The sequence below is a fragment of the Apiospora kogelbergensis genome (genome assembly GCF_038363985.1).
Source record: "Apiospora kogelbergensis strain CBS 113332 chromosome Unknown utg000001l_segment0_segment0, whole genome shotgun sequence".
In the NCBI taxonomy this organism is placed as follows: Eukaryota; Fungi; Ascomycota; class Sordariomycetes; order Amphisphaeriales; family Apiosporaceae; genus Apiospora; species Apiospora kogelbergensis.
The window spans coordinates 6,426,138-6,451,365 of NW_027117418.1; the positions used below are offsets into that span (position 1 = coordinate 6,426,138).

Genomic DNA, 25,228 nt, shown 5'->3' on the forward strand with positions numbered 1-25,228 from the left:
CGGAGTAGGGGGAGAAGAGGGATGCAATGATACTGCGGACGCTCCACGACGCTGCAAGAGTGGTCAGTGAGTGACTTTGGCCGGTCATTGATATTCCCAAGCGCAATGTGTGTAACATACGTATACATTGAAGCAGTTTCACGGGGGCAGGTCTGAGCCAAATCCTGCCACACGACCCGGGCTTCCAGGTTTCGAGGTGGCGACCGGTTCAGGACCACTCTCGCCTACCGCTGCTGAAGATATTGGTTTCGAGGGCAAAGCCAGAAAGCCAGAGCGAGGTTCGCATTTGTCACCAGATAAGGCTGTTCTTATCAGAGCAACACTAAGACTATCAATTAGCGTGGAACTTGTTAAAAGCCCCATGTCAGGCATAACCCCCGGCCTAGATCCCCCACTGCTGGCATCGTCTCTGCCGAGCCCTCGGGTGCTGTCTCTCAGCCTCATCGACTTCGCCTGGATACACGTATGTAGATGGCGTAGATGCATCGTTGCTGCGGGCAACTTTGGTTCTTACTCCTCACCATCGGCCCTATCAGGCAAGCCTTCCACGGTCAACAACACCTCTAATGCTGTGGAAATCGAAGCATTTACCGCCCACAGCAGCAACATGTGCCATTCGTAAGCACTGCGGTAATCCACCGCCAAACCAAAGCAGAAGTGATACAAACACAACGAGCCCTCGATTGTCTGCACGGACATGATTCATATGCCTACTTATGGCGGCCTCGGCTTTGGGCTACCCGGGTGCCCACGGGTATACGCACGAGTGCGGTTTGGGCGTGTTCTGGAAAGCTTACCAACGACCAACGACCTGCCTCAAGTGTAAGAAAAAACTCACCACGCGAGACTTACTCGTGTAAGAAGCCGTCGTGGGAAGACCATGCGGTCGGTGGATGCGCCCAATAACAGCAACGTCACACACGCGCCAATCATTCCTTTCCGCCAGGGGCACACGCTATCGGCGAGGTCCAATTGACGGAAACCAGTTGACTGGCGATTGAAATGTCAAATGAGCTGAACGGCTAGCCAGAAGCCAGAAACCTTCTGGAGGCGGCTCAATCGGCTGGAACCGGATGTCGGGTTACCTGCCAAGCCGGAGGGATACATACGAACGGGAACCCACCGCCTTATCCACAGAGCCGCAATAGGATAGGACGACTCCTGTCTGCCGAACAATCGGCTGCCGGTGTCACCACCCATTTCCCCCATTCCATTATGCCGTGCCGCTGGACATCGTCATATAGAAGGTCATGGATTTCTGAGGCGGCAACTCAGCTCTCAGCTCTTGCGAGCAACCGAGCTGGTATTCCTCTTGGATGGGTCACCGCTCGAAACCACGACCCACATCCATTCATGTTGCTTCCTCTTGCGCGGCTATCGGTTGCGCGCCGTCTATCATTACTCAGGGCGCCGTGGCCGACTCGACGGTAAAGGAGGCGCTCTTAGAGCAAACTTTGTCGGGGTGGACAGCACAGCCCGACCCGGTGACCATGCCTGGAAAATATTTAAGAATCAACTGACTGAGCGATGGATTGAAAATTGTGACTTGGTGGTTATACCTAGTACTAGTATAAGCAATCCTTCTGCAAAACTATATTACTTCACAGCTTGCCTCCTCTCGAATAGTGCCCTGTTAACAAATACTGTGTATCATATCTGCACAACCAACTACTACGCAAATTCGAGTCACAAACTAGTGCTAAACACCGCGCCATGATGGAGCCATCCAAAGAGGCCTCGCCTACCACCTATTCGCACAAAGCCGGAACACCCCATGGGCCGTCGGAACGTCAACGACCCGAACCGACCTCGGTGGTCTCCAGAATACAGAGTCATATGAATGATTCTGTTCGGCCATCAACCTATGCCGAGCTCGAACTTTTACTCCTCACCTTGTAAGTAGTCTATCGCGGCCGGACGTCGACTAGTCATACCGAAGCTTGCCAAGTGCTGGCAAAGGAACACTTATCAGCCATACCTCCTTATTACCTCCGAAGCTAAGTGTGTCTGTGCTTGTAGTTGTACTGGAATACAAGATGCCGTTTCCTTCCCCGACTACCACTGCTTCGCCTCGAACCAGACGGGCAACACCGTCTTCCTCATGCTGGCTATCGTCCTGCCCAGCTTCGACGGCCCAATGTTCATCACGGCCAACATCGGCGCGGCCCTAGGCTTCTTCCTGGCTGCGGGATGGCTCACGGGCCAGCTGAGCCACTTAGTCGGCGCGCGTCGGCGGTGGTGGCTCGTCTTCTGCAACTTCTTCCAGGCGTGTCTGGTCTTCGCCGCCGCGGCCATCCAGCTGGTGTACGGCACCGAACTGCGAGGCATTCCCGCCGTGACCTCGATCGCCCTGCTGGCCTTCGCCTCGGGCAGCCAGGTCGTCCAGTCACGCTCCCTCGCCATGACCGAGATCTCGACCGCCATGGCCACGGCCGCCTGGGTCGACCTCATGATGGACCCTCACATGTTCCGCGTGAAGAACAACCGGGCCCGCGATCGCCGCGTCAGCTTCCTGCTCGCCCTCGCCGTCGGCTGTCTCGCCGGCGCGGGCATTTACAAGACGGCGGGCTCGGCTGCGGCTATCTTCGTCTCGGCATCGGGCAAGATGCTGGTTACCGTCATGTACCTATTCAATGGGGCTGAGCGGTCCAAGGAGGAGGATGCCGAGGGCGGCTCTCTGAATTAGATTTCGGCCCAACTGGTGCAAAACTTGGGTTTCTAGAACAGAAGAACTAAGGAGAGCGCACATGTTCAAGGCGACTCAAAAGTATTTGTTTCCTCAGAACGATAGCCTACGCCTCATAGACTGCCACAGAGATAGATAGATATCCAACTAATATATTTAACCTCGGGGATTATCGACGCTGCAGTGTACATCTGATAAACCATTGTATTTATATCCATGCACACATAAGCACAATAGGAAGGCGCAGGGTTGTGGGTAACTGCAACTGCAGCTGTTAATGCTTACTTCCTTGTAGATGCTGGAAGCCGATCAAAACCCACAAAAGATCTCAATTGTGGTCACCTGACTGGGCGACACAGGCAGTTAGAGGGAACCGCGTCTCTGGTGGGGCAGTGGCGCGTCTAGGCGGAAGCTCGAGAATTGCATGGCCGATTGATAACCGCCAAACAAAAACTCACAACGTAACGCGCGATGGTCAACTCGACCTGACAAGTACTATCCGAGGAACGTTTTCACTACAAGTCCATGGAGGTGCCTGTGGCTTGTGTGTCCAAGCCGGCTTCATGACTCGCAACAACCTTCGCGATCATCTTACCTGGTTGTTGGCCAACGTTGCTCTGTCTGCCCCGAACGCGCCTTTGGCCCCCCGGCCCGCGATACGTCAAGTCAACTATCAATACGCGGACCCAGCCTATATCCCACCCTGCCGCCCGTCGAGAATAATGGAGCTTCCGAAACCGATAATTTTAGCCAGGCTGGGAGTTTGAATCGGGCGACCTCTGTTACGAGAGCCACGCGAGCCCATGGTTCTACGGCCGCGGCAGCACAATCGCAGGAGGGTCTGGGTGTGGAGGGACGAAGAGGAAGTCATACGGAAGACATGGGGCGTCTCGTCACGGCCTCGGCCTCCACCTCCAAGAAACGTGGTCTTCTTTTCAACCAGGAGCAGCTGCTGACCCCAGCTTCAACCTCTGGTGTCGGTCGGCTTCAGCAAGCTTACTCGGTTTCATTGTCGAACTCGGGAACCGGTATTACCGGAACGAGGAAATCCCCGCCTCGCTCGAGGTTGTTTGACAGGCGGACCGAAACACCAGCACCTCCCTTGAATGACTACGAAGATGACCTGGAGGCGCTGGATCTGACAGACAATCCCTCATCCGATTCCAATCCCGTGGGGTTTGGTGACGATGTGCGACTGTGGACTGTGGGCCACGCATCACGCCCGGAGCCGGCGCAGTCCCAGCGTGGAACCAAGCGCAAAAGCTACGAGATTGCTCAACCCCCAACATCACCCGACTTAATCGGCGATGACGACGAATTCCCCGATATCTTTGGCATCGTCCCTAAAGACTATGCCACTCCAAAGTCCACTAAGAAGCGGAGGCCGGAAACGCCTATGAGCCAGCGCATTGTAGATTCCAAAGCATCTGCAAGCTGTAGAACCGGTAGAGGCAAAGTCCAACCGATATCAAGGATTTCCCAGGCTTTCGAGGATACTTTCGGGGAAATACAGGGGAAGATGGATGCACCATCGCCGAAGAAATCGCCGAAGAAATCGCCGAAGAAGACAAAGTTAAAAGGCATCCCAGTGGCCCCGAAAGTGCCAGGGAGTCCTATAGAAGCTGATAATGCGATGGAGGTTGATCTCGACCTCACTACTCCACAAGAGCCTCACACCTTACGGAAGACCCGTCGCGATAATCGGGTAATACAAGATTCGGATGATGAATTCGCAACCCCAGACACGCACAACTCTTCAATCATCTCAATTCCCTCGACCGACGACGAGAGAGATCGGAAGGGGCGAAGGCGGGAATCGTCAACTGCCATCATTGCTCCTGATACCCCTTCCAAGACCCATTTGCATCCATCGCCTGTTGAGCAAACGACATCGGGACCCTCTACTCAGCAGGGCGAAACCCAACAGGCGGAGCCTTCTGTCACATACACGACGCAAGGTAACGACGATCGGGAAGCTTTTCTCAGACACCAGCATCTAGCCAAGCACTTCCTGTGCTGAGCCAAGAGGCCAGAGACCAACTCTTGAAGATGTTTCTGGAAATGCCGTCCGTAGCTGAAAGCAGGCGTGCCTCGATAGAAGAGAAGCTTCAACAGAACCGGGAAGCCTACCGCGCAGCCTTAGTCAACAGACAGACACGTGCGGAGCAATCGGCCAGTTTGAAACGGGAGAAAGACCAACTGATGAAGCAGAGACTTGCACTCGATCAAGTAGCGAGCGCACATCAAACATATCGAGACTTGGTTGCTAGGAGAGATGGGTTCGTATCGCAAATAATGGATAAATACGATGATCTGGATGAGGAAGAGAGTATTGCCGAAATAGAGTATGCCCTGGAAGGAGTGGAGACGGAACTTGCACAGCAAGAAGCACCATTGACAGAGTCACTGTTACGCGCTGGAATTAGCAGCGTCGATATTTTCACACAACATAAGCCGTCCACGTCTAATACCCAGCAAGCACCCCTGGGCCGTCCGACTTCGTCGTTCAAGCTACTCAGCCGCCTCGTTTTGAACCAGCGTGGGCATCGTCCCGAGGCATTGCGCCCGTGTCTGCTTCTGCTAGGAACAGTCAAGTCATCAAGCAGACTCAAATGCCCGCTCAAGAAGACATATCTTTCGAGTCAATTTCCGACTTCTATCCCCTGCAGGATCGTCCTCATTCCAGACCTCTCATCGCCAACAGTCAACGCTTAGCATCAAGGGAGACCCTTAGCAGAGATAGCCGAGTGCCTGCAGCTCATCCATCGGAGCCTACCTGGGATGAGATGGAAATGGAGATGATGATCGACGATGAGTTCAACGAGCCTGCACCGCTCAGACATTCAGTCCATTCAAATAATAATACTGGACGACTGAGTCCTTCTGGAGCATCCAGCAAGCGAGCGCCCACATACGCGAGCGATAGCGACTATGGCGATGACGTTGACATGTTAGAGGTGGCAGCGACGTTCGAACTGAACCAGTCGTCGTCGGAGAGCACGGCGCCAAAGCGTACCCGACCGGCATTGTCAACGACCTCGGGAAACACGAGCTCTACCTCACAAACGAAGACGATAGATAAAAAAGCGGTTAGCTCGTCCGCAAGGGCAAGAATACCCCCCGAACTCATGAAGTTTCCGTGGTCGCCGGAAGTCAAGCGTGCACTCAAGGACCGGTTTCGCATGAGCGGCTTTCGCCACAATCAGCTCGAAGCCATCAACGCGACCCTGGCGGGGAAGGATGCCTTTATTCTCATGCCTACAGGTGGCGGTAAGTCCCTCTGCTATCAACTGCCCGCGGTGATCAAGTCGGGAAAAACTCGCGGTGTAACCATTGTGGTATCTCCCTTGATTAGCTTGATGCAGGACCAGGTGCATCACCTCCAGGCTCTCCATATACCTGCAAGGGTATTCAACGGAGAATGCTCTGCAGAGGAACGCAGAGAGATTATTGCCACACTGAAGGGTCCAAACCCGGACCATTACTTCCAGCTCCTCTACGTTACACCTGAGATGATCAGGAACAGCAGTACCTTCAACACCGCCCTCAGTACTCTGTATAGAGGAAATCATCTAGCACGTCTTGTCATTGACGAAGCGCATTGTGTCAGTCAATGGGGACATGACTTCCGTCCCGATTACAAAGAGCTTGGCGCATTTCGTCAGGATTTCCCAAGAGTTCCTGTGATGGCCCTTACCGCCACGGCTACGAAGAACGTCATGGTAGACATCAAACACAACCTGGGTATTGATCAAGGTGAGGAATTCTCGCAGAGTTTCAACAGGCCAAACCTCTTCTACGAAGTCAGGCGGAAGGAAAAGGACACCATCGTAGAGATTGCAGAATTGATCAACGGCACGTACGAAGGGCAAACTGGCATTGTTTACACTTTATCTCGGAAGAATGCGGAAACAACTGCGCAAAAGCTGAGGGACCACGGCATCGCCGCTCACCATTACCACGCGTCGATTCCCGCAGAGGCCAAGAGCAAAGTTCAGCTGGAATGGCAGAGAGGCCGCATTAAAGTCGTCGTTGCCACTATCGCGTTCGGGATGGGCATTGACAAGCCGGACGTGCGATTCGTCATCCACCAGTCTATGCCAAAGAGCTTGGAGGGTTACTACCAAGAAACCGGAAGAGCTGGGCGAGATGGTAAGCCCTCGGCTTGCTATCTGTACTTCAGCTTTGGAGACGTCACGCAACTCCGCAAAATGATCAATGATGGCGAAGGGAACGAGCAGCAGAAACAGCGGCAGCGTAATATGCTGGCTGCAATGACTGCTTTTGCCGACAACCAAAGCGATTGTCGGCGTGTCGAGATCCTCCGCTACTTTGGTGAAAAGTTCGACCAAGCCAATTGTGACAAGTCATGCGACAACTGCCAGACCGGTGCTACTTTTGACTGTAAGGACTTTACCGACATTGCAGTTGCTGCGTTGCAGATGACCAGGTCCCAACGTCAACTTACGCTTAACCAATGCACCGAGTTGCTCATGGGCCTCAACCGGAAGAAGGCCCTCGAGTCTCTGGATGATGACGCAAAGCCGTACCTGGGAATCGCCAAGAAGAACCCCAAGCATGAGATTCACCGCGTTATCGACAGGTTGCAAGCTGAAGGGGCCCTGGCCGAGAAGAATGTTTTCCAGCGGAGTCAACGGATGGCCGTTCAATATTTCCAGGTACGCGATCCCGCATGAAACGTCATTCTTCATTAGTGCATCCAAAGCTAACTATTTGGACCAGATTGGGAGGAATGCCAACTCCTTCATGACGGGCCGAAAAAGCTCGTTCTGACCGTCCAAGTTAAAAGCGGTGGCGGTCAAGCTTCCGCGCCCAAGGGGGAGAAGAAGACTGTGGCAGCAACGGTAGCGCCTCCATCGACTATTGTTTCTTCCCCTATGCAAGCACGCAAAATCAAGGCCAAGGGGAAAGGCAAAGCGATTGCCACAATACCGTCTGATGATGATGATGAATTCAATGACTTCGATGACGATTTTGAAGAAATGCAGACGGCGAAGAGGCCGCAGAGGCGCGCGCCTGTTGGCCCACCAATCCGGCAGGATGCCAAGCTTGCGCCGTTGGACGATGTTCACTCGGCACTGGTTGAGGAGTTCCAAATACAGGCTACCGACCTTGCAGAAGAGATCCAGAACAACATGCAACTTCGCAAGCCCATTTTCTCCATACAGCAGCTTCGTGACATGGCGCTGGGGTGGACAACCGACCTGGAAGCTATGAAGCGGATACCGAACATAGACACGTCAAAGGTCGTGGAACATGGCCGTAAATTTATCCCCCTAGTGAAGCGGCTTCAGCAGCGGTACAAGAGCATAATAGCGGACATGGACACGAGCGTCGTGGATCTGGTGTCTAGCGAGGACGAGAAAATGGGCGATTCGGAGGATGACGGGGAGGAGTCGGGATACTTTGGGGGTTCTCTACGCCAACAAGAGCCACCCACCGATGATTGGAAGGAAGAATTAGACGTGATGATGCGTGGATCACAGACCGCGTCGACATCTTCGAGGAGGCGATCCGGAACATCCGGGTCGGTGGCACGAGGTGGAAAAGGTTCCCATAGCAAGGGCAAACGATCGTACCCACGCAAGAGTTCGGGCAGCTACCTCTGGGGAAGCAAATCCGGTGGCGGCGGCGTCACGAAAAGGTCAAGCACGGGCAAGAGGTCGTCCACTGGAACCTCATCGCGGTCTGGTGGTGGCTCTGGTGCATTCATGTCCAATCGAGGTGGGCGTAGCGGTGGTGCGGGTGGTGCTCAACATAGGATTGACTTGATGCCGCTCTAGCTGATGTCCTTGGGCAAAGAAAGGTACAAGGGACGGAAGGAAAGGAGGTGCTGAGACGGAAAGTCTTCGCATTTAGGGGCGGCCAGTTGGGTTTCCCTACAAGTCTTTTTTTGAAAAAAGGAGCTATTGCATGCATGGCTTTGGCGTACTGTGGTTTGGTTTTGATACGATACCTAGCATTTGTCGGCGGCGTATTGCGGGCATATACATATGTCTCCAAGGGGGTTACGAACAGCTTAGACACAACATGAAGGACATGAATGAGCACTCTTCACGCAGGAGGAAGGGGCCAAGGGAGAAACTACATTAATATTCTTTTGGGTTGCACTCGCCGCTGTCGGGATTGGAGCATAATCCAAAATACCCTAGATAAAACACAATAGAAAGAATGCGTCTTAGGAGAGGATGTTGCTGCTGCGCTGCCTGATTGGAAGATAGGACAGATGGACAGCCACATCGAGTTTGGCACAGCACAGCATTCAATTAGGAGACTATATCCAGCTATCAATGGCTGCATAAATACCCGGTCGACCAGGACATATGTCTATATCTCGAAATTCATCGCAAAAGGTTCCACGATAGAGAGCAGTGTTCAAGTGCCGCTTTAACGTTAGCCTCGCAATTCATAGCAATTGACGTCTAATGGTCCGTTCCGTTAGGTCTCGCGAAATCAATCATGAACCGTAAGCTATAGAGAGCAGTACTCAGGGGGGCGGTATTGTACATCGTCCAGGGCTCTCTCTATTGTTATCATGAGAATTGGAAACACGTAATTCCCTCTCCCCATTAAACCGTCTGTGTGCCGTAGCCCTTGATCCTGTCGGCGAAGGCCCAGCTCTGGTTCTCGAGCTTCTCGTTCTCCTTGAGGTCGACGCCGTCCTTGGTGATGACGGCGATGCTGTACTTGTCCATGCTGCGGGCGTCGCGGTAGAAGAGGACCTTCATGCACTCCTTGATGACCTCGACGGCCTTCTCCTGGGTGAGCTGGGCGGCCGACTCCTCATCGGGGGCGTAGCGGCGCATGATAGGCTGGGCGAGGACGCTGCCGAAGCCCGTCGCCAGCGAGGGGCTCGTGAAGGTGGTGCCCAGCAGGTCGGTGGCGGCGAGGAAGGGCTTCTGGTCGTCATCGAGCCCGGCGACCAGCAGCGAGTTCCAGAGCGGGTCGAACTTGGAGCGGCGGTTGTACATGAGCTTGGACAGGTACTTGTGCAGGTTGCGGGCGTTGAGCGAGTGGCCCGGGTCCGACTTGTAGGCCTCGTCGATGGAGAGCTCCGTCAGGTGGCGGTCGAGGTACTGCATGTCCGAGACGTCGCCGCCGAAGCCGACGACCGAGGTGCCGGCGAACTTGCGCAGGCGCTTGACGTCGGTGAAGCGGGCGAGGGAACCGTACGAGGCTGTTGGAAGACGGGTGCTCGTGTCAGCCGAGGCGAACAAACAGGCCACAGCGAAGGCAAGAGCGAGGGGATCGGGGGACAGAAAACTCACCCAGGTTGTCGGCGGCAATGACTACACCATCCTTGAACTTGATGGCGACGACGGAGGTTCCTGTCACGATGGGCTGTTGTGTGTGCTGTGTCGGACCGTTGTTTGTCTGCATGTAGGAAGCGTCGTAGGCGCCGTACACATCGTCACGAGGCTATGCACGAAACAGGCGTTAGTCAACAGTCCAAGAGACAGGCCGGATGTGCGTCGATAACTCACACGACCCCAGGCTTGCGGACGGTGATCCATGGTGCGGGCTGCTGGCGATGCGTCGGGCAATCAAAAACGGCGAGGGACGGCCGTCGATAAACAACAACGAGGTCAAGAAGACGATCTGGGTACCAAAGGCGGGAAGATGGAGCGTGGCCGTCGTGGGAAAGGGAGGCTTTGGCTGGATTGGTGGTCTGTGTGCAGTGTCTGTAGCTGTAGGTAAAGTAAGCACTGGAACGACGTCGTCACGGTTCTGCCTTCGCAGCCGGAAAGGCCCTGAGAGTCGAGAGCTGGCGCTGGAGCTGCGGGGACGGCGGCCACTGGAGGGAGCTGGGAGCTTGGGCCACCGCCGCCTGGCACAGATCCACAGATCCACTTCACGTCCTGCTGGCGCTGGACTGCTAGACACACTACAAGCACTCGCACTCTTCACCGTATAGATGACAATCTTTATTAAGCAGATCGTAACATCTGGGCTGTGTGTCTCTATGTGAGGAAAAGAAATGAGGGAATAAATAAAAGCCGCACGACCGATCCACGTCCTCCTTCCTCTCTTCGGCGATGCTGATGCTGATGCTGATGCAGTCATCGGGGGTATATCGTTTCAAAACCTAATAAGCCTCGGAGATGCAATTTCGTCTCCTGAATGTGTCCTTGAATGTGTCCTGTCCCTGGATGCCCTGAATGCCTCCTTGAATGCACCCGCACCTATCCGTATATCCGCAACAAAACCGCCCCGACAAGTAAAACAACTCCCTCGACCTTCTGCACCAAAGAATATGAATCTGTGACCGCGTCTAGAGCCGCCCCCCTCCCGTCTTTCTTAGCTTGGAGGAGTGACCAGCTCAGCCGTGATCTCCTCGCGTACCTTGCGGCACCATTTCCACAGAGCCTCCTCGAACTCTACCCAGACGTCGTCGCTCTTGTTATATACAACGCCTAACACGTCCACCTTTAACATGACCTCCCATCGGAGCTCGGCAGCCTTGATCCAGTAGCGGAGGTTCTCGGCACATCTGTAGGGCTTCTGTGTGTCGACATGGTACGATCCGATGACGCCGAATCGTCTTTTGGACTTGCGTACCGTCGCGTTGTGCAGCTTCACAAGCCGTACTCCATTCTGCAGGCTTTCCAGGAAAGGCGTCGGCTGTTCTGCCGCTTGGGCCGCAGGTGTGTACGCAGGAAGCGGCTCGTCGTCGGGTTCCATAGACCGCAAGAAAGCCAGTTCTCTCTCAATCTCCCGTCCCGTCCAGTCGCCCTTGAGCCATGCCCACCCTTGTCTCTCTACACGCTCAGCCTCCTCGATCTCCTCTTCCTTCTTCAGCATGTCGCGGATACCCTCGATCCACGAGGTCATGATGGATCGCTCATCTGGGCGCGGGCCGCCGTTGAAGTTGCGTGTAGCCATGTGCTTCAGAGTCTCCATGACTGCAAGCAGGTCTGCGCGGATTTCCTTTTCGGATCTGATAGTATCCAGCATCTCCGGCTGCTCGTGCGATGTGTAAAAGTTCTTAGCTGCCCGGATCGCCAACGTCATAGTGTCGAGGATCTGCATGCCCTGAACTTGGTCCCAGCCCTGCTTGGCGGGTTGTGGGTTGGGCGGGGCTGGCGAGCGTGACGGGATTTCGGGCACAGGACTAGTGGTCTGCGAATTGGCCGGGGAGATGGACTGTAGTAGAACCCGGCTCGCGGCATCCAGAGAGCTGTTCAACTCCGACTTGAGCTCCTCAATCGTGGGTGGCTTGGGAATCACCTTCTCCCGGTGCTTGTATGTGCTCGTAGTTGGCGGCAAAACGTTCGGGTCAGCTTCTTCAATGTCATCCGTGTCGTACCCGGAGTGGTCGTCGGTAGGAGACTCGACCATCGGCCCCCTCCGATCCCTTGACCGTTGAAATCCGGGCTGCTGCTCAGCGAGGCATAGGACGAATCGCCATCCGACCCTGTGCCCTTGGGGTTGAGAAACGAGGATGCATCGACCGATGAAAGATCCAAAGTGGCTCTCGGGTTCCTCTTCCTGGCAAGCTGACCCCCCTTTCCCTCCAGCAACCCGGTTCTAGCGAAGTAGTACTGTAGATGAGCGATGCTTCCCAGGCTCAGAACACTTTCTCTATGCTTGGCGCTGGCCGCAAACTCGGTGCCTTCGGGCCTCGTATACCCCCGCCGAACTGGGCGGTCCATGAAGCTCATCGTCGAAGCCCGGTTGGGATTGTGCACGAACGTACCGTCGGCTTGTCGCCCGTAGCTGGATGAGGACTGGCGCGAGAGCGAAGGGCTGGCCAGAGAGTCGCGGTAGGAGCCATCTGTGCTGGAACCATGAGAAGCGGTAGAGTCGTTGGATACTATGCGGGGTTTCGGTTCCATCGCTTTCGAGGGAATCGACCGAGGCGAAGGCGATTCGCAGCGAACAACGGGAGGTGCATTCTGGCCTGAAGTGGCAGCCATGATGGGGAGGAAGCTTATCCAAGGTGTTCTGGGGGTTATGCGAAGTGAAGCTGCAGCTTGGGGCGGTATGGTCGGCGAGCCTGGCAAAAATACAGCTCTTGGGGTATCAAGAATCAAGAATCAAGAATCAGAGAAAGGAGTGTGTGAAGAATGAACAGTAGAGTGCTTGGTTGAAGAACCACAAGTTTGTACAGTATTTACAAAACAGAAGAAGAAAAAGGTCGAGAGGGGAAAGCGGAGTGTTGACAAGGAGGAGGAAGAGGAGGAGGTTATGTCGAGGGTCCCAGGCGAGGCGTGGGTGGTGATTACCCGGAAACTAATCTAAAGGAGTGGGTGGAAAGAATGGCCATAGACAAGAACGTTACGCTACGCCAATGCAACGGGCAGATTGGGGGACCTCAGGGACCTCGGGAATTGAAAGTGGCAGAAAGACAGACAGACAGGCAGACAGACAGCATTGATTGATTACATGTATTTATTCAGAAGGGCTCCCGTGTTCCGTTCCATACTTTCTCATTAACCCATTTGATTGGGTACCAACTGCACAGTACTCGGGTGAGACGAGATCAGTTGGTATCAGGCCGGCTCCCGGTCGGTGTCAATGTGTGCACACACAGTTCTGCACAGGGGTTGGCTCGACTCACCAAGTCACCAATACCAATGCCATGAATGCCATGATGTGAGTGGCAGAGAGGGCACAGGAATGGAATGTGCTGGTGCCGAGCCAGGCCTACAGTGTCAGTGCCGCTGGGTCAATCACGGCCATGGGGTGTGGGGGAGCCGAGTTCCAATGAAACAACTTACTTTCTATTTTGATCTCGCCATGCCATAGACAGATACGAGCCGGGTGCATTTGACCTCTGGAAGAGTGGGCAATATCCAAGTAGACGATTGTCCATACTGCAGCCAAAAGCACGTTGCATACGCCGTTTCCTGTCAGACCAGGCGGCACACACACACACACACACACACACACACACTCACACCGGATGGAGTGAGACAACTGATATCATAGAGCCAGGTCCTCGGTATGCTGGACACACGACCCTCCAAGTGATTGTTCCCACGTGGTAATTACCTATCTGTGTGCCTTCATTAGAGCCCTGTGGACCCCTAGAGATTGAGCCGGCGACGTGTCTCTTCAAGAGATCCATACCAGCACCCAGGCACCAGGGCGACGGAGGAAAGCACTGGCAACGGTGGTACCAGCTGGGCGCTTCAGGCATCGCATTCGTATCCAGTCACCATCTCATGTTGCTGTCCTCTTTCCAACCGTCATACGTCACACGCTGATTTCCAGCTCATTGCTTCATGGCTTCCGGTACTTATCTTCTATACGGGAGAAGCCACGAAAGGAGAACAAATATATCGTGGGTGACATGATCGGCACAGCGCTAGACCGTCACAACCTCTAGCATTATTCCTCCTCGTTGCTTTTTCGTCCTTGGCTTGCTTTTCGTGCGTCTGATCAATATTGCAACCTAATAGGGGCATCATCGAAGTCAATATTTAGTCGCAGAAGTAACCTGATCGTTGACTGATTTCTGCCCAAAGAGAGCATTGTGCTCACAATCATCACGGCATTTCACATCTGCAGCATGCATATGCCTACATTGTGTACTGTCAGGCACATTGTCAGGGGATGGATGCATCTTCAATTTGCGCCACCCAGGCCATAACGGGTTTAAATATTGGGTTCCTCTCACTCGGGTATGCAAGGTACCATGCTGCCCTGCATCCAGATGGGGGAGCAACGCAATCTCACTTGTTATATTACAGTACTCTGTTCGGAGTACTTGGACCCCATAGCGACTCAATCCAGCTTCCTTCTCCGAAGTCAGCACAAAGCAGGCACCGCTGAGGCCTACATATCTGCGACTCAAGATCATGGCTCTGTGTGCTTGTGCACATGGGAGAGTGAGAAGCCCTGTAACGCTACATAGCGAATAGAAGACGATATCCTCGAGCTTCCACCACTCCGACCTGGTCATCTTATATTTACTCGACCAACTAATAGCAATCCTACCACGAGCCAGCTACAGGGGTATCGCTATTTCCGCCCGCTCAAGGGAAAGGAGGCTCCACTGCTAGCCGAGATGCACGGCCTTTTGCAGCCGTGCACCTACCAACGCTACATATGTATGTAACATGGCAGAAGTAACTGACGTTGATTGCATCAGTTCAGTGGTGATCCGTTCCACCCCAACATGGAAAGTGCCCAACTGCAACAACACAACGGCAAAGCATTCACCAATACAACCTATGCAGGCCTCAAGCCTGTGAACGCATATTGTCACCACAAACCTATCCAGATCAATTTTGATAATGTATCATGCAATATGTTGCATGCACAGGGAAGGCTGCAAAGTAGATCCCACCCGCGTGGGCAACAGGGATACCGGACCCCCAAAGCTATAGACCCCCTCTACAGAGTATATATCTTAGCAATTAAGTATTCAACCTCACGTCTCTCTGACGTTTGGTCGTTTCATACAAACATCACGCCCATCACAAAGGCCGCTTTCCCGGGCATTAGGGGAAGTACAATGGTACATCATGGTCTGCATCTATCACTAGCAGAGTATTCAATGGCTCGCAACAAGAGAACGGAGAACTGAAACGGGCTTTCCAAAACGTGAACGGTGCTCTTGAGTCCGCATTACGGTGTTTAGGGAGTGGGCCACGTCCGTAATCAGTGCCTCAACGACGGATTATCGCGAACTCCTGGCCGCGGACATGATCATGTACCGGTCAGTGTAATTTCGATTGCGCACCACCCCTAGCGATGGCGGACGATCCTTGAGTTGGCCTGGTTTGTTAGTCCGGGGATTCGTCTGTAGGGTGGTGGTCACCGTGGAGCAAGTGCATCGTCACATTATTGAATACCCAGATGAGGAAGTAGCAGAGAGAAGCCGGCGATGTGACTGGAGGAAAGGGCTGGCTCGCGCTCGCGGGACGAGGATTGCATCCAGCCGGGTCCAAGGTTGAAGCGTGTGTGGGTTACTTCGTACTTCGTACTTCTTCGTTCCCGGGCCAGACGACGAGAAATGAAGCTATTGATTATCTGGCCGGTAGGTCGCTATTGAGCAGACAGCTATGTAACCTACTGGATCTGTTGCCGTCGCGAATGGGACAAGAAAAAAACCTCTGCATGTGTGCGTGTGTATGTGTGTGACGCAGTTTTCCTGCTTTTCTCTTTCTTCGTCTTCTTCTCCTTCTACCTCTTCTCCTGTCGTCGCCAACACATAATACATCCCAAGTGCGCCTTCTCTCTTTTTTCCTCCGATGTAGTCGGGTCGCCTAGTTCCAGGTCAACGTCGCCGCTTGGTTGGAAAGAAGGACATCAAAAACACTTCTCATGTGTTAGTGTGACCGTGATATAGCTTTGTTTCTATTTCTTGTCGCTCCTTTCTGACACTTGTTTCACTTGGACTCACCCTATTCGCCCGCCTTGCGGGTTTGTCTTTCATGTGTTTCTCAACTGGGAAATCCAAGCCCAACTATCTATCAACTGCAACTGTCATCAACCTTCGACGCCTTCGGGGCGATCTTATTTTCCTCCAACACCCGTCCAACTACGTACGACGGCTTCCTTTTAAGTTGAGACGGAACGAAACCCAAAACCACATATCCCGATACAGCTGGTGCCCATTGGCGATGGGTAAATGCGCCTGATAACCTCCCAGGGCATCACAGCGCGCATCCTCCTCCTCCATCCTGCAATCCATGCGTCGCCTTGCATGCTGCAGCCGGAACGCGAACGCACCACCCAGTCACCTCCGCCAACGTATCAAGCTCTCCACAGCTGCGTACGGTAGTGGCGGGCAACCATTCGCGTCTCATTTACCTCAATTACCTCGCACGTTCCAAAACACAGCACAACAGCCTGAAAGTGACGACACGCCGCAATTACTTCCACTGCAACTGACTGACGGCCTACCTCCCCGGTCGTTGACCAGGGTCCGTAGGCACCTGGAGATTGCGTTAGGTAGCGAGCCCAGAGAAACCGGGCCCATCGTAGAGGCGGATTTCGGTATCCAACTCCAAGCCCGATCGCTCAGAGGTTACCAAATTGGTCCGCAGTTTGGCAGGCGATCCAGTGTAAATGACAGGCCTACCTCACGCGGCAGACCCGACTCCTTCTGGGTCTGCAGCGCAATGGATTATTCCTTCTTCTAATTTCCAGAGGAGCAGCAGCAAGAACAGGAGGAACCCACGGACGTCTCCATTAGGGTGCCGCCAGAACGCCCCGAAAAACCCAATGTGATAGGTCACCATGATGATGCCGATACCGACCTAGCCTTCGAACCAAACACCCTGACATTCTCCGACGTGCCAAACGACCTGTTGAAGCTGGGCCCGCTCGATCTAGAATCCCAGCACGTCGATGAGGCCGCCACCTCTTTTGTTGCGACAACACCAAAAACAACTCCGCCAGGCAGCAAGCTGTCACCGCTCAGCCGCCACAACTCGCAGAATCACCCGCGCAAACCTTCCCCTGGTCTAGCAGCGCGTCTCAAAGCTCTTGGTTTTGGTGGTGGAGGATCGGCGCCCAAGCAATCATCGCCCTTGCCAGCGACCGTGGGCCGGCTACCTGAAGACCAACTTCGATTACTCGACCTACAGCACCAAGCTAACAGCTCCGCGGCTGAAGTTGAACGGCGCGGTCGCCCCTGGAAGGGTGCGGGTGCCCCTCTCCAGCTGCTGAGATCCAAGTCGAGCCGCAGCAGTCTGTTTTCGAGAAAGGACCACGACGACGAAGAGAAGCCACCAGAAACGCAGCCCGACACCCAGAGCCCGGCGCCCGAGGCAGAGGAACCGGTTTCGAAGCCCGACTTTCTCCCGGAGATCGTTGCCGCTGATCCCTTGGACATGGATACGAACAAGTACCGACTTCCCGACCACACGAATGGCAACGGGACAAAAGCTCTGGCGGACACTAGACGCGAACACATTGAGCGCGAGATACCACCGCCCCCATTGCCCAAAGATACGCCGCCAGGGGGCTGCGCCCGCCGAGTTCAGTAAAGATGCCAGCTCATACTTCAACCCGCTCGGCCTGCAGCGGCCTGGGTCCATATATACCATATCACGGCTGTCATTTGCCAACCAGCTAGCACAGCTGACGCAATTGCAGTTGCCAGATGCAGAATCACTATCAGGCAGAATCTCGGCAATCCCGACCGCCCAGGCAGCTACCAAAGCTCTGATCAACGCGGCTGAACAGATTCGGATGTGGATATACAGAGCTACGGATGTGATCGGCGGCTTGGACAGCGACGACGATGTCGAATGGGCAGCCGCAGGTGGCAGAGAGGGTTACGAGGACGTTGAAAACGCCATTCATAGGTTTGAGGAGCTCATCAACGTTTACGTGACCGCCATCGAAGATGTCCAGTGTCGCAACGACATTAACGTCGTCTCCAGCGACGATCTCCAAAAGGCAGTGACGCAGATGGAGTCTATTCTTACGGAATGGGCCAAAGTACGGACATCTCTGAAAACCGCCAAGAGCCAGGTCGAGATCGCGATGGAATGGGAAGAGCTATGGGACACCGTACTTGGCGAAATTCAGAACGAGATGGACGAGCTCACTCGCCTGGTCTTCGAGATGGAGGAACGGAGACACAAGTCACTGATGGCTGCTGCCGGTGGGGATAACCTCGACATGGGTGACCTTCAGACTATAGTTGAGGAAACACCGCCAGCAGGGGCGCGGAACAGTCGCTTTGGTCTGCCCCCTTTCCCACTCAGTCCAGCATCGCCCGCGACCCCCACCATGACGCAAGATGATGGCAGTCTTCTTGGTCTGTTTGCCAGGATGCAGCCGTTGCGAGCCTCGTTAGACTTCCTGCCGATGCGGCTATCCGTATTCGAGGCCAGAGCTTCGAGGTCCTTCCCAACCGCTTGCGAGGAGCTTGATGAGCGCAAGACTTCGCTGGAGGCCAGCTACAAGAAGTTGGAAAAGGATGCCGAGTCTTTGCGAAAAGAACTTGGAGAAGACAGATGGATTGTCGTCTTCCGCAATGCAGGGCGTCAAGCCCAGAAGATGATCGAGTCGGTCGAAAGGAGTGTGGCCAAGCTGCGGGAAGCTGTGGACTCGGGAATGCACCTAACGAACGCACCCACGTTGGGCAAGAGAATCGAGGGCTATGAGGCCAAGAAGATGCACTATGGGCCCGCCATCGAGCGCGTTCTTTCCATCATTGACGGGGGCGTGAAGGGCCGGCTCACCGTTAACGGGGAAATCCTACGGTTGCACACCGAGATGCAGACAGGGTGGCAAGACGTCAAGGACCAGATGAAGGAGTTGGATGCTATACTAGAGGAAGTCCAAACCGACAGAAAGGGACAGACTCTACGAGATTCCATATCCAGCCTCCTGTCTAACGATAGGTCTACCATTGCCAGCGGCAATGAGACGCCCGGTAGTTCTCCACCATCGTCGGTCGTCATGTCTAACCTCGGTTTGGACCCCTTCTCTCCCCATGGAGGTAAGAAGAGCCGGTCTAGCAGCACAGGAAGTCAGCTCCCGCAGCCCACCTCGGCGCGGAGGACAACCGGGCTAGCGCCGCCCTCTCATATTACCAGGAGACCGGTAACCTCGCGCGTTTCTACACTGTCCTCGCCGTCATCCAGCCTCACCACGCCGCCCCGGAGCTCTTCCGCCACCCCTGTCAGCTTTGGCAGTCGCGCACCGCGGTCGGTCTCCAATGCTGCTGACAACCGACCTCGGTGGAGCAACACGACCAACACGAGGGACTTGGACGTGGGCCACAACTTCAAGCCATTGACTCTCACGACCCCCAGCCCCTACGCGAAGAGGAGTGCTACCCCGGTCCGCTCCGGCTCGGCCATGCAGCAGGCCCTCACGCCCAATTCTCAAAGCTCCAAGATACCCATGCTCCGCACGCCGAATGGCCGAGACGGCTCGGCATCACCCATATCCGAGGTCACCCCGCCCAGGCCCGGCGGGTCGCGGATGAGCTTCCGGGAGCGGATACTGTCTTCACCTGGCCCCTATTCACAGCAGACGCTGAGCCCGGCGAGGCCGCGTCTTAATTCGAAGGCTTCGATGTCGACGCTGGGTAACCGACGTGCCTCATTCCACCCGCCCAGCAGACCCGAGAGCCAGATGGCTGAGACGAGGCGGCCGGCTAGTTCCCTGGCCGCTTCCCGACGTACCAGCATGCTCCCTCAACCTAGTCATTTGAAGACGAGCACTTCTGCAGCGGGAACTATTCCTGGCAGCGTTGGCGCTGCACGCGCAGGCTTACAAGCTGGTATTTCTGCCTTGCGCCCGAGCGTACGCAAGCTGAGTAGTGCCGCTTCTTCCTCGGATCAGGACAGCAGCAACAAGCCGAGGTGGCGCTTCTGAGGGCCAGAGGGCCGTGCACCCCTCCGGCAGTGTGAAATTGTTTTTAAACAGCGAAAGGAGTTCTTCGATGATACCATACCATACATACTTCTCTGTTCGCTCTTCTCTTTTGGGGGCACGGGTGTATATCAGGAGAGAGAAGGTGAAGGGGGGGACAAGAGTGTTATCAACCATAACCACATGTCATTTTGGCCGGAAAGGGGAGGGGAGGGAATGCAAACACAAACGATGGATATTATAAGGGGGGGTGGATGGGGGACACGCCGCAGCTAGTCGGAGAACAGCTCCGAGACATGGGATGGATCGATCAAGTCATTCATATCATACAATTGCGAAATATACCCCCTGACAAAGAAGGCGGTTGCATGCAGAGATGCAACCACCTGAATTTCAGTTCTGTTTTTTAAACTTGCTTTTATTGTACGATTCTTTTACTTGCCTCTTACTCCCTTACTCGTTTGCTCTTGAGGTTGCCCATGTTATCTCCCAAGTGATACCAGTCAATGGAGGAAAGCATCATAGTAGAAATGATTGGTTGGCAGTTCATTCAGAATGCTGTATTGACCGAGATTTGGTCGACTATAGGCTGCGTACGCTTCCTCCCCCCATCCCCGGAAGACCCCACGATTATCGTGACAACCTAAGCTCAAGACTTGGGCCCGTCTACGCTTCCTCCTCTTCTTTCTTCATAGACATATAATAGGCCAATATGGCCTAGAGACTGTTCCTCTTATCATGGCTCGTGCCGCCCCATGCCTGAGAGGACATTGGATCGTATAGTCTTTTCCCAAACCAAACCCCATCGCCAACCGAAAGGATACCGTTTACAGCCAACTCCATAACGTGAGAGACCTCGTTTCATTGAAACACCAGATATCTGGCGTCGCTTACTCGACCGTGACCGACTTGGCCAGGTTACGGGGAAGTCCACGTTGAGACCCTCCATGACCGCCAGCCAGTAAGCAATCAACTGCAGAGGGATGACGTTCAGGAGACCCTGAAGCACATCGACCGTCTTGGGTACCTCGATCTTCTCGGCCTCCTGGTTCGCGAACTCCTCATCGGCGGGGTTGCAGATGACGATAGGCTTGCCACCACGGGCAGCGACTGCGGATTTGGTTAGCAATTTTTCATTCGATGCAGGGAAACAAGAAATACATACCCTGTTGGTAGGCGTTAAGAGACTTCTTGAAGAGATCGTCCCGGGTAAGGATCATGATGATAGGGAGGTTCTCGTCAACCAGGGCCAAGACACCGTGCTTCAGCTCACCCGACATGACAGCCTCGCAGTGCAGGTAGGAGATTTCCTTGATCTTCAAGGCACCCTCCAGAGCAGTGGAGTACTGGCTGCCACGACCGAGAAGAAGCAGGGACTTCTGGTTCTTGAAGGTCCTCTGGCACATCTCCTTGATAGGCTGGTCGAGCTGGAGGATGGCCTTGATCTGCTCGGAGACCTTGCCGAGACCCTCCATGATCTCCTGGCGTCTCTGAATCTTGGAGGCACGATCCTCGCTGAGCGACAGGGCGAACATGACCATGGCAATGAACTGCGAAGTGTAGGCCTTGGTAGAGGCAACACCGATCTCGGGGCCGGCGTTGACGTGGACACCGCAGTGGGTAAGGAGAGAGATGGAAGAACCGACCACGTTGACGATACCGACGGTCAGAGCACCACGCTCCAAGCAGTAGCGGAGAGCCATCAACGAATCGGCCGTCTCACCAGACTGAGAAACGAAGACGCAGGTGTCGTCACGGAAGACGGGAGCCTGTCGGTCCAGGAAATCCGAGGCCAGCTCGACCGCGATCGGAATCTCGCTAAGCTCCTCGAAGACACCTCGAACAGCCATGCAAGAGTGATAACTAGTGCCACAAGCGATGAAAATGATACGGCGGCATCGGCGGATCGTGGCGATGTAGGAGCGGAGGCCACCCAGGGTGACGGTCCTGTTCTCGACGTCCAGACGTCCACGCATAGTGTTGACGACTGACTCGGGCTGCTCGAAGATCTCCTTCTGCATGAAGTGGTCGAACTTGCCCTTCATGATCTCCTGGAGCTCAAGCTCCAGGGTCTGGATGTTACGGACATTGGAAGTGCCGTCGGCCTTCTTGAGGCGGTGGATGTTGAGGGAGCCCTCGTGGATGTGGGCAATATCGTCATCCTCCAGGTACATGACCTTCTTGGTGTGCTCGACAATGGCCGAGGGGTCCGAGGAGAGGAAGAACTCGGCGGGCATGGGCATGCCATCGTCGGTCATGAAAGCACGCGACTGCGAGCGGTGCAGGAGCGACTTGTCAGGGGCACCCAGAAGGTTGTTGTTGGGCGAAAGGAACTCGCCGGGGGTCTTCTTGAGAGCGGCGTTCTGAGACGCAGCCTCGGCGGGCAGGGCGCCCTCCTCGGAGTACTCAACATCGACGAAGTCGACCTTCATGCGCTTTTGGGTCTTGACACCGATGACGAGGGGAGAACCCTTGCGAGCAGCAATGACCTCATGGGGGTAGTGAACCGACTTGAGCAGCAGACCATAGGCACCCTCAAGCTCGGTAATAACGGCCTTGGCCAGGTCGACGAAGTCGATGGATGGGTGCTGGTCGTACAGGTACTTGGCCAGCTTGGCAATGCACTCGGTGTCCGTCTCGGTCTCGAACTTGAAGCCCTTGGCGCTCAGGAGAGTCCTCAGCTCCTTGTAGTTGGTAATGATACCGTTGTGGACGACGGAGAACTCCCAGTTAGGATCGGAGCTGTCAGAGAAAGGGGGGTCAGCACGCCATTGAATTAGAAGCTTTCGTAAGCAGGTTGCTATGTTTAGCTCGAGGTTCTTTTACCGGTGAGGATGGCAGTTCAGCCGAGAGGGGGGCCGTGGGTGGCCCATCGAGTGTGGGCGATACCGGCATGCGAATCAAAGATCTTGGTCATGTCGGGCTTCTCCTCGTCGATCAAGGCCTTGAGCTTGGCAACCTTGCCGACCTCCTTGAAGGCCATGACGGTGTTCTTCTTGTCGCCATCGACAGCGAGACCGGCCGAATCATACCCACGGTACTCAAGGCGTGATAAGCCTAAAACAAACAGATGCGTGTTAGCAACCACTCGACTGGCTTCGACTGGACCAGCTGAAGCATAGGATAACAATATGGCTCACCATTGATCAGGCACTGGGTGATGTCGCCTCTGGACTGCTCCACCAGGTACTATATGGAGGCAGCTTGGTTAGTTCTTGCGCTTGGTTGCACACCGACATCTGGGCAGAGGGGGCATCTCGACCGCCACTCCCCCTCCGTTACAATGGCATTGTAGGTGCTGAGGTCGGGTAGAAGCAGGGTGATTCGCTTACGTTGACGTATCCAAAAATTCCACTGCAAACAGAACAAAGGTTAGCATGGCCAGGTCTTCCATTGGAGTCGCAGGGAGAGCAGCAGCTGAGGCGGGAGGGAGGGGGAGAGGGGTAGTTGTCGAACGTACCACATTGTGTAGTCTAGTTGAGAAACACGGCAGAAAAGGACCCGGGTTGGTGGTGGTGGGGGTGAGCAGGAATGTCAGGGCAGAGTCTAATTCAGTATTTTGCTTTTCTCGCTCGCAAGCAAAAAGAGGGTATCAAGAGAGGGAAACGAGGGTATTCTGGGGTTGGAGGATGGTGAAAGTAGGGAAGAGGAAGGGGGAAGGAAAAGGCTGATGTTGACTCTCTCTTTCATTCTTCTAGTAGTTGGCTGGGTGGTGGGGGGGCTCGATGGCCTTGGTCTTGGTCTTGGTCTTTGTCTTTATGGGCTATCAAAGCAGGTCGGTTTACTGACAGTTACTGTGCACTAGGGCAGGCTTGGCACCCCGGTTGCTGCCCCTGGTAGCTGGCTGGCGGTGCTGCAAGTACACGGAGTACTCTGTCACTACATCGCGATACATACATACTGGCAACCCGGGCGGTGACGATTTCCCAGACCTACGCTAGCCCGCGACGTGCTACTGGATCGCAGCCAGGGTCCATTCTTCTAGACTGCTGACTGGCTGGAGGTGGTGAGTTCGATCGGTTTCATCCAGCTTGAGGCCAACAGCACACCTGTTATTACAGGATCAGGCTGATCGACTTTTCCCTCCTCCATGCACACGAACACAACGCCCCCATCGCATAACCGTAGCTGCACCTGAATGCACCGGTACCACCCACCACCACACACCGCACGGCTGTGGACCAAGCAGCCCCTCCATCCCATCCCATCCCCCATCAAATCATCATCATCAACAACAACAACAACAACAACATGGCATCGCCCTATCCGTACAGCGTGTCTCACTTGTTCGGCAGTGGCCGTAGATAGATGCCTCAGCCTTCTTCAGCACGTGCAGCTTCTCATTACGTAATGCCTAAACGAACAGGAGCGTCCCTCTTGTGGCGTATGTGTGCTCTGTCCGGTCCTGTCGGCGCAGTATCATCTACATTGCTAGCTGGACCCCTGCCATCATCTCATCTCTATTCTGCGAGTGTATTTTCCGTTACCCTTCGCTGCCAACCCCCCGGTCCCCCTCCCCCACCTGATATTCCGGCATACGAGCTTCACAAGTGACACAAACACGTTTCCGTTACGACGGTTTTCCCGAGCAGAACCCGTCTGGTCTAGTAGTTGCTGTACATCCGCAGTCGGGGGGATGTCGGGCCTCCTTTTCTTTCTTTTCTTTTTTTCCCTTTCCGTTCCCTCTCTCGCTTTCCGCCAGCTGTCTCGGATTTTCGAAGGATCTACAGAACAAGATTCGTGTTTTCTCTTCAGTGGGTTCTCTCTCTCTCTAGCTCTGCCTCTCTCCCTCGTCCTCTTCAGTCGTCCTCGCTTTCTTTTAGCGAGAAACTTTAGCGTACATGTTCGGGCTTTTCTGTCAAGCCAAGCAACCGCCGTAAACCACAATGCACACCATTCCGTACCGCTAGACTGACTAGCAGCCAGGTGCTGGTGGGGTTCTCGACCAACTTCACAGCCTCAATCTTCAGGGGACGCCGATGGGAAATCGAGGGCAGGAGGGTTTCTGCTTATTTTTAGCAAAGCGATGCTCCTTTTAGTCCTAGCCCAACAGCCCGAGACTTTTGGCAGATCCTCCTCTTCTTCATTTCTGGCTTCTCTCAACACGAGAAGGCAACCTCGCTGATCGTCCATCCATCCATCCACCAATGGCCATGACTGCCGGACATGGAATCTCTCCCGTTGGCCGGGTCCCGAAACTCGATATCTGATCGCACATCAAAACAAGGT

The 25,228-nt window shown here is 54.5% G+C and overlaps 6 protein-coding genes across 6 annotated transcripts; 3 read left to right on the top strand and 3 right to left on the bottom strand.

Annotated features, from left to right (window-relative positions):
- Positions 1–1,716: 1,716 nt before the first annotated feature.
- On the top strand, positions 1,717–2,686 carry PG998_002072 (uncharacterized protein; the record flags this gene model as incomplete). The annotated part of the gene is made up of 2 exons (XM_066868890.1): positions 1,717–1,895; positions 2,020–2,686. The coding sequence occupies 2 exons, from the start codon at positions 1,717–1,719 to the stop codon at positions 2,684–2,686; spliced, it is 846 nt and encodes a 281-aa protein (XP_066737305.1).
- Positions 2,687–3,242: 556 nt separating this feature from the next.
- PG998_002073 (uncharacterized protein) lies at positions 3,243–8,490 on the top strand (the record flags this gene model as incomplete). Its single annotated transcript, XM_066868891.1, has 4 exons — positions 3,243–4,644; positions 4,680–5,253; positions 5,277–7,365; positions 7,438–8,490. Coding segments are annotated over 4 exons (5,118 nt in total), but the record flags the coding sequence as incomplete, so codon positions are not given.
- A 786-nt stretch (positions 8,491–9,276) lies between these two features.
- On the bottom strand, positions 9,277–10,221 carry PG998_002074 (Proteasome subunit beta type-7; the record flags this gene model as incomplete). Its single annotated transcript, XM_066868892.1, has 3 exons — positions 9,277–9,884; positions 9,976–10,126; positions 10,192–10,221. 3 exons carry the CDS (start codon positions 10,219–10,221, stop codon positions 9,277–9,279), a joined length of 789 nt encoding a protein of 262 aa, XP_066737307.1.
- A 784-nt stretch (positions 10,222–11,005) lies between these two features.
- On the bottom strand, positions 11,006–12,624 carry PG998_002075 (uncharacterized protein; the record flags this gene model as incomplete). The annotated part of the gene is made up of 2 exons (XM_066868893.1): positions 11,006–12,235; positions 12,283–12,624. 2 exons carry the CDS (start codon positions 12,622–12,624, stop codon positions 11,006–11,008), a joined length of 1,572 nt encoding a protein of 523 aa, XP_066737308.1.
- Positions 12,625–16,350: 3,726 nt separating this feature from the next.
- Positions 16,351–20,002, top strand: PG998_002076 (cortical protein KAR9-domain-containing protein; the record flags this gene model as incomplete). The annotated part of the gene is made up of 3 exons (XM_066868894.1): positions 16,351–16,687; positions 16,811–17,643; positions 17,762–20,002. 3 exons carry the CDS (start codon positions 16,351–16,353, stop codon positions 20,000–20,002), a joined length of 3,411 nt encoding a protein of 1,136 aa, XP_066737309.1.
- Positions 20,003–20,735: 733 nt separating this feature from the next.
- On the bottom strand, positions 20,736–23,464 carry PG998_002077 (glucosamine-fructose-6-phosphate aminotransferase protein; the record flags this gene model as incomplete). Its single annotated transcript, XM_066868895.1, has 6 exons — positions 20,736–21,109; positions 21,165–22,799; positions 22,889–23,056; positions 23,140–23,188; positions 23,332–23,353; positions 23,460–23,464. 6 exons carry the CDS (start codon positions 23,462–23,464, stop codon positions 20,736–20,738), a joined length of 2,253 nt encoding a protein of 750 aa, XP_066737310.1.
- Between the last annotated feature and the right edge of the window lie 1,764 nt (positions 23,465–25,228).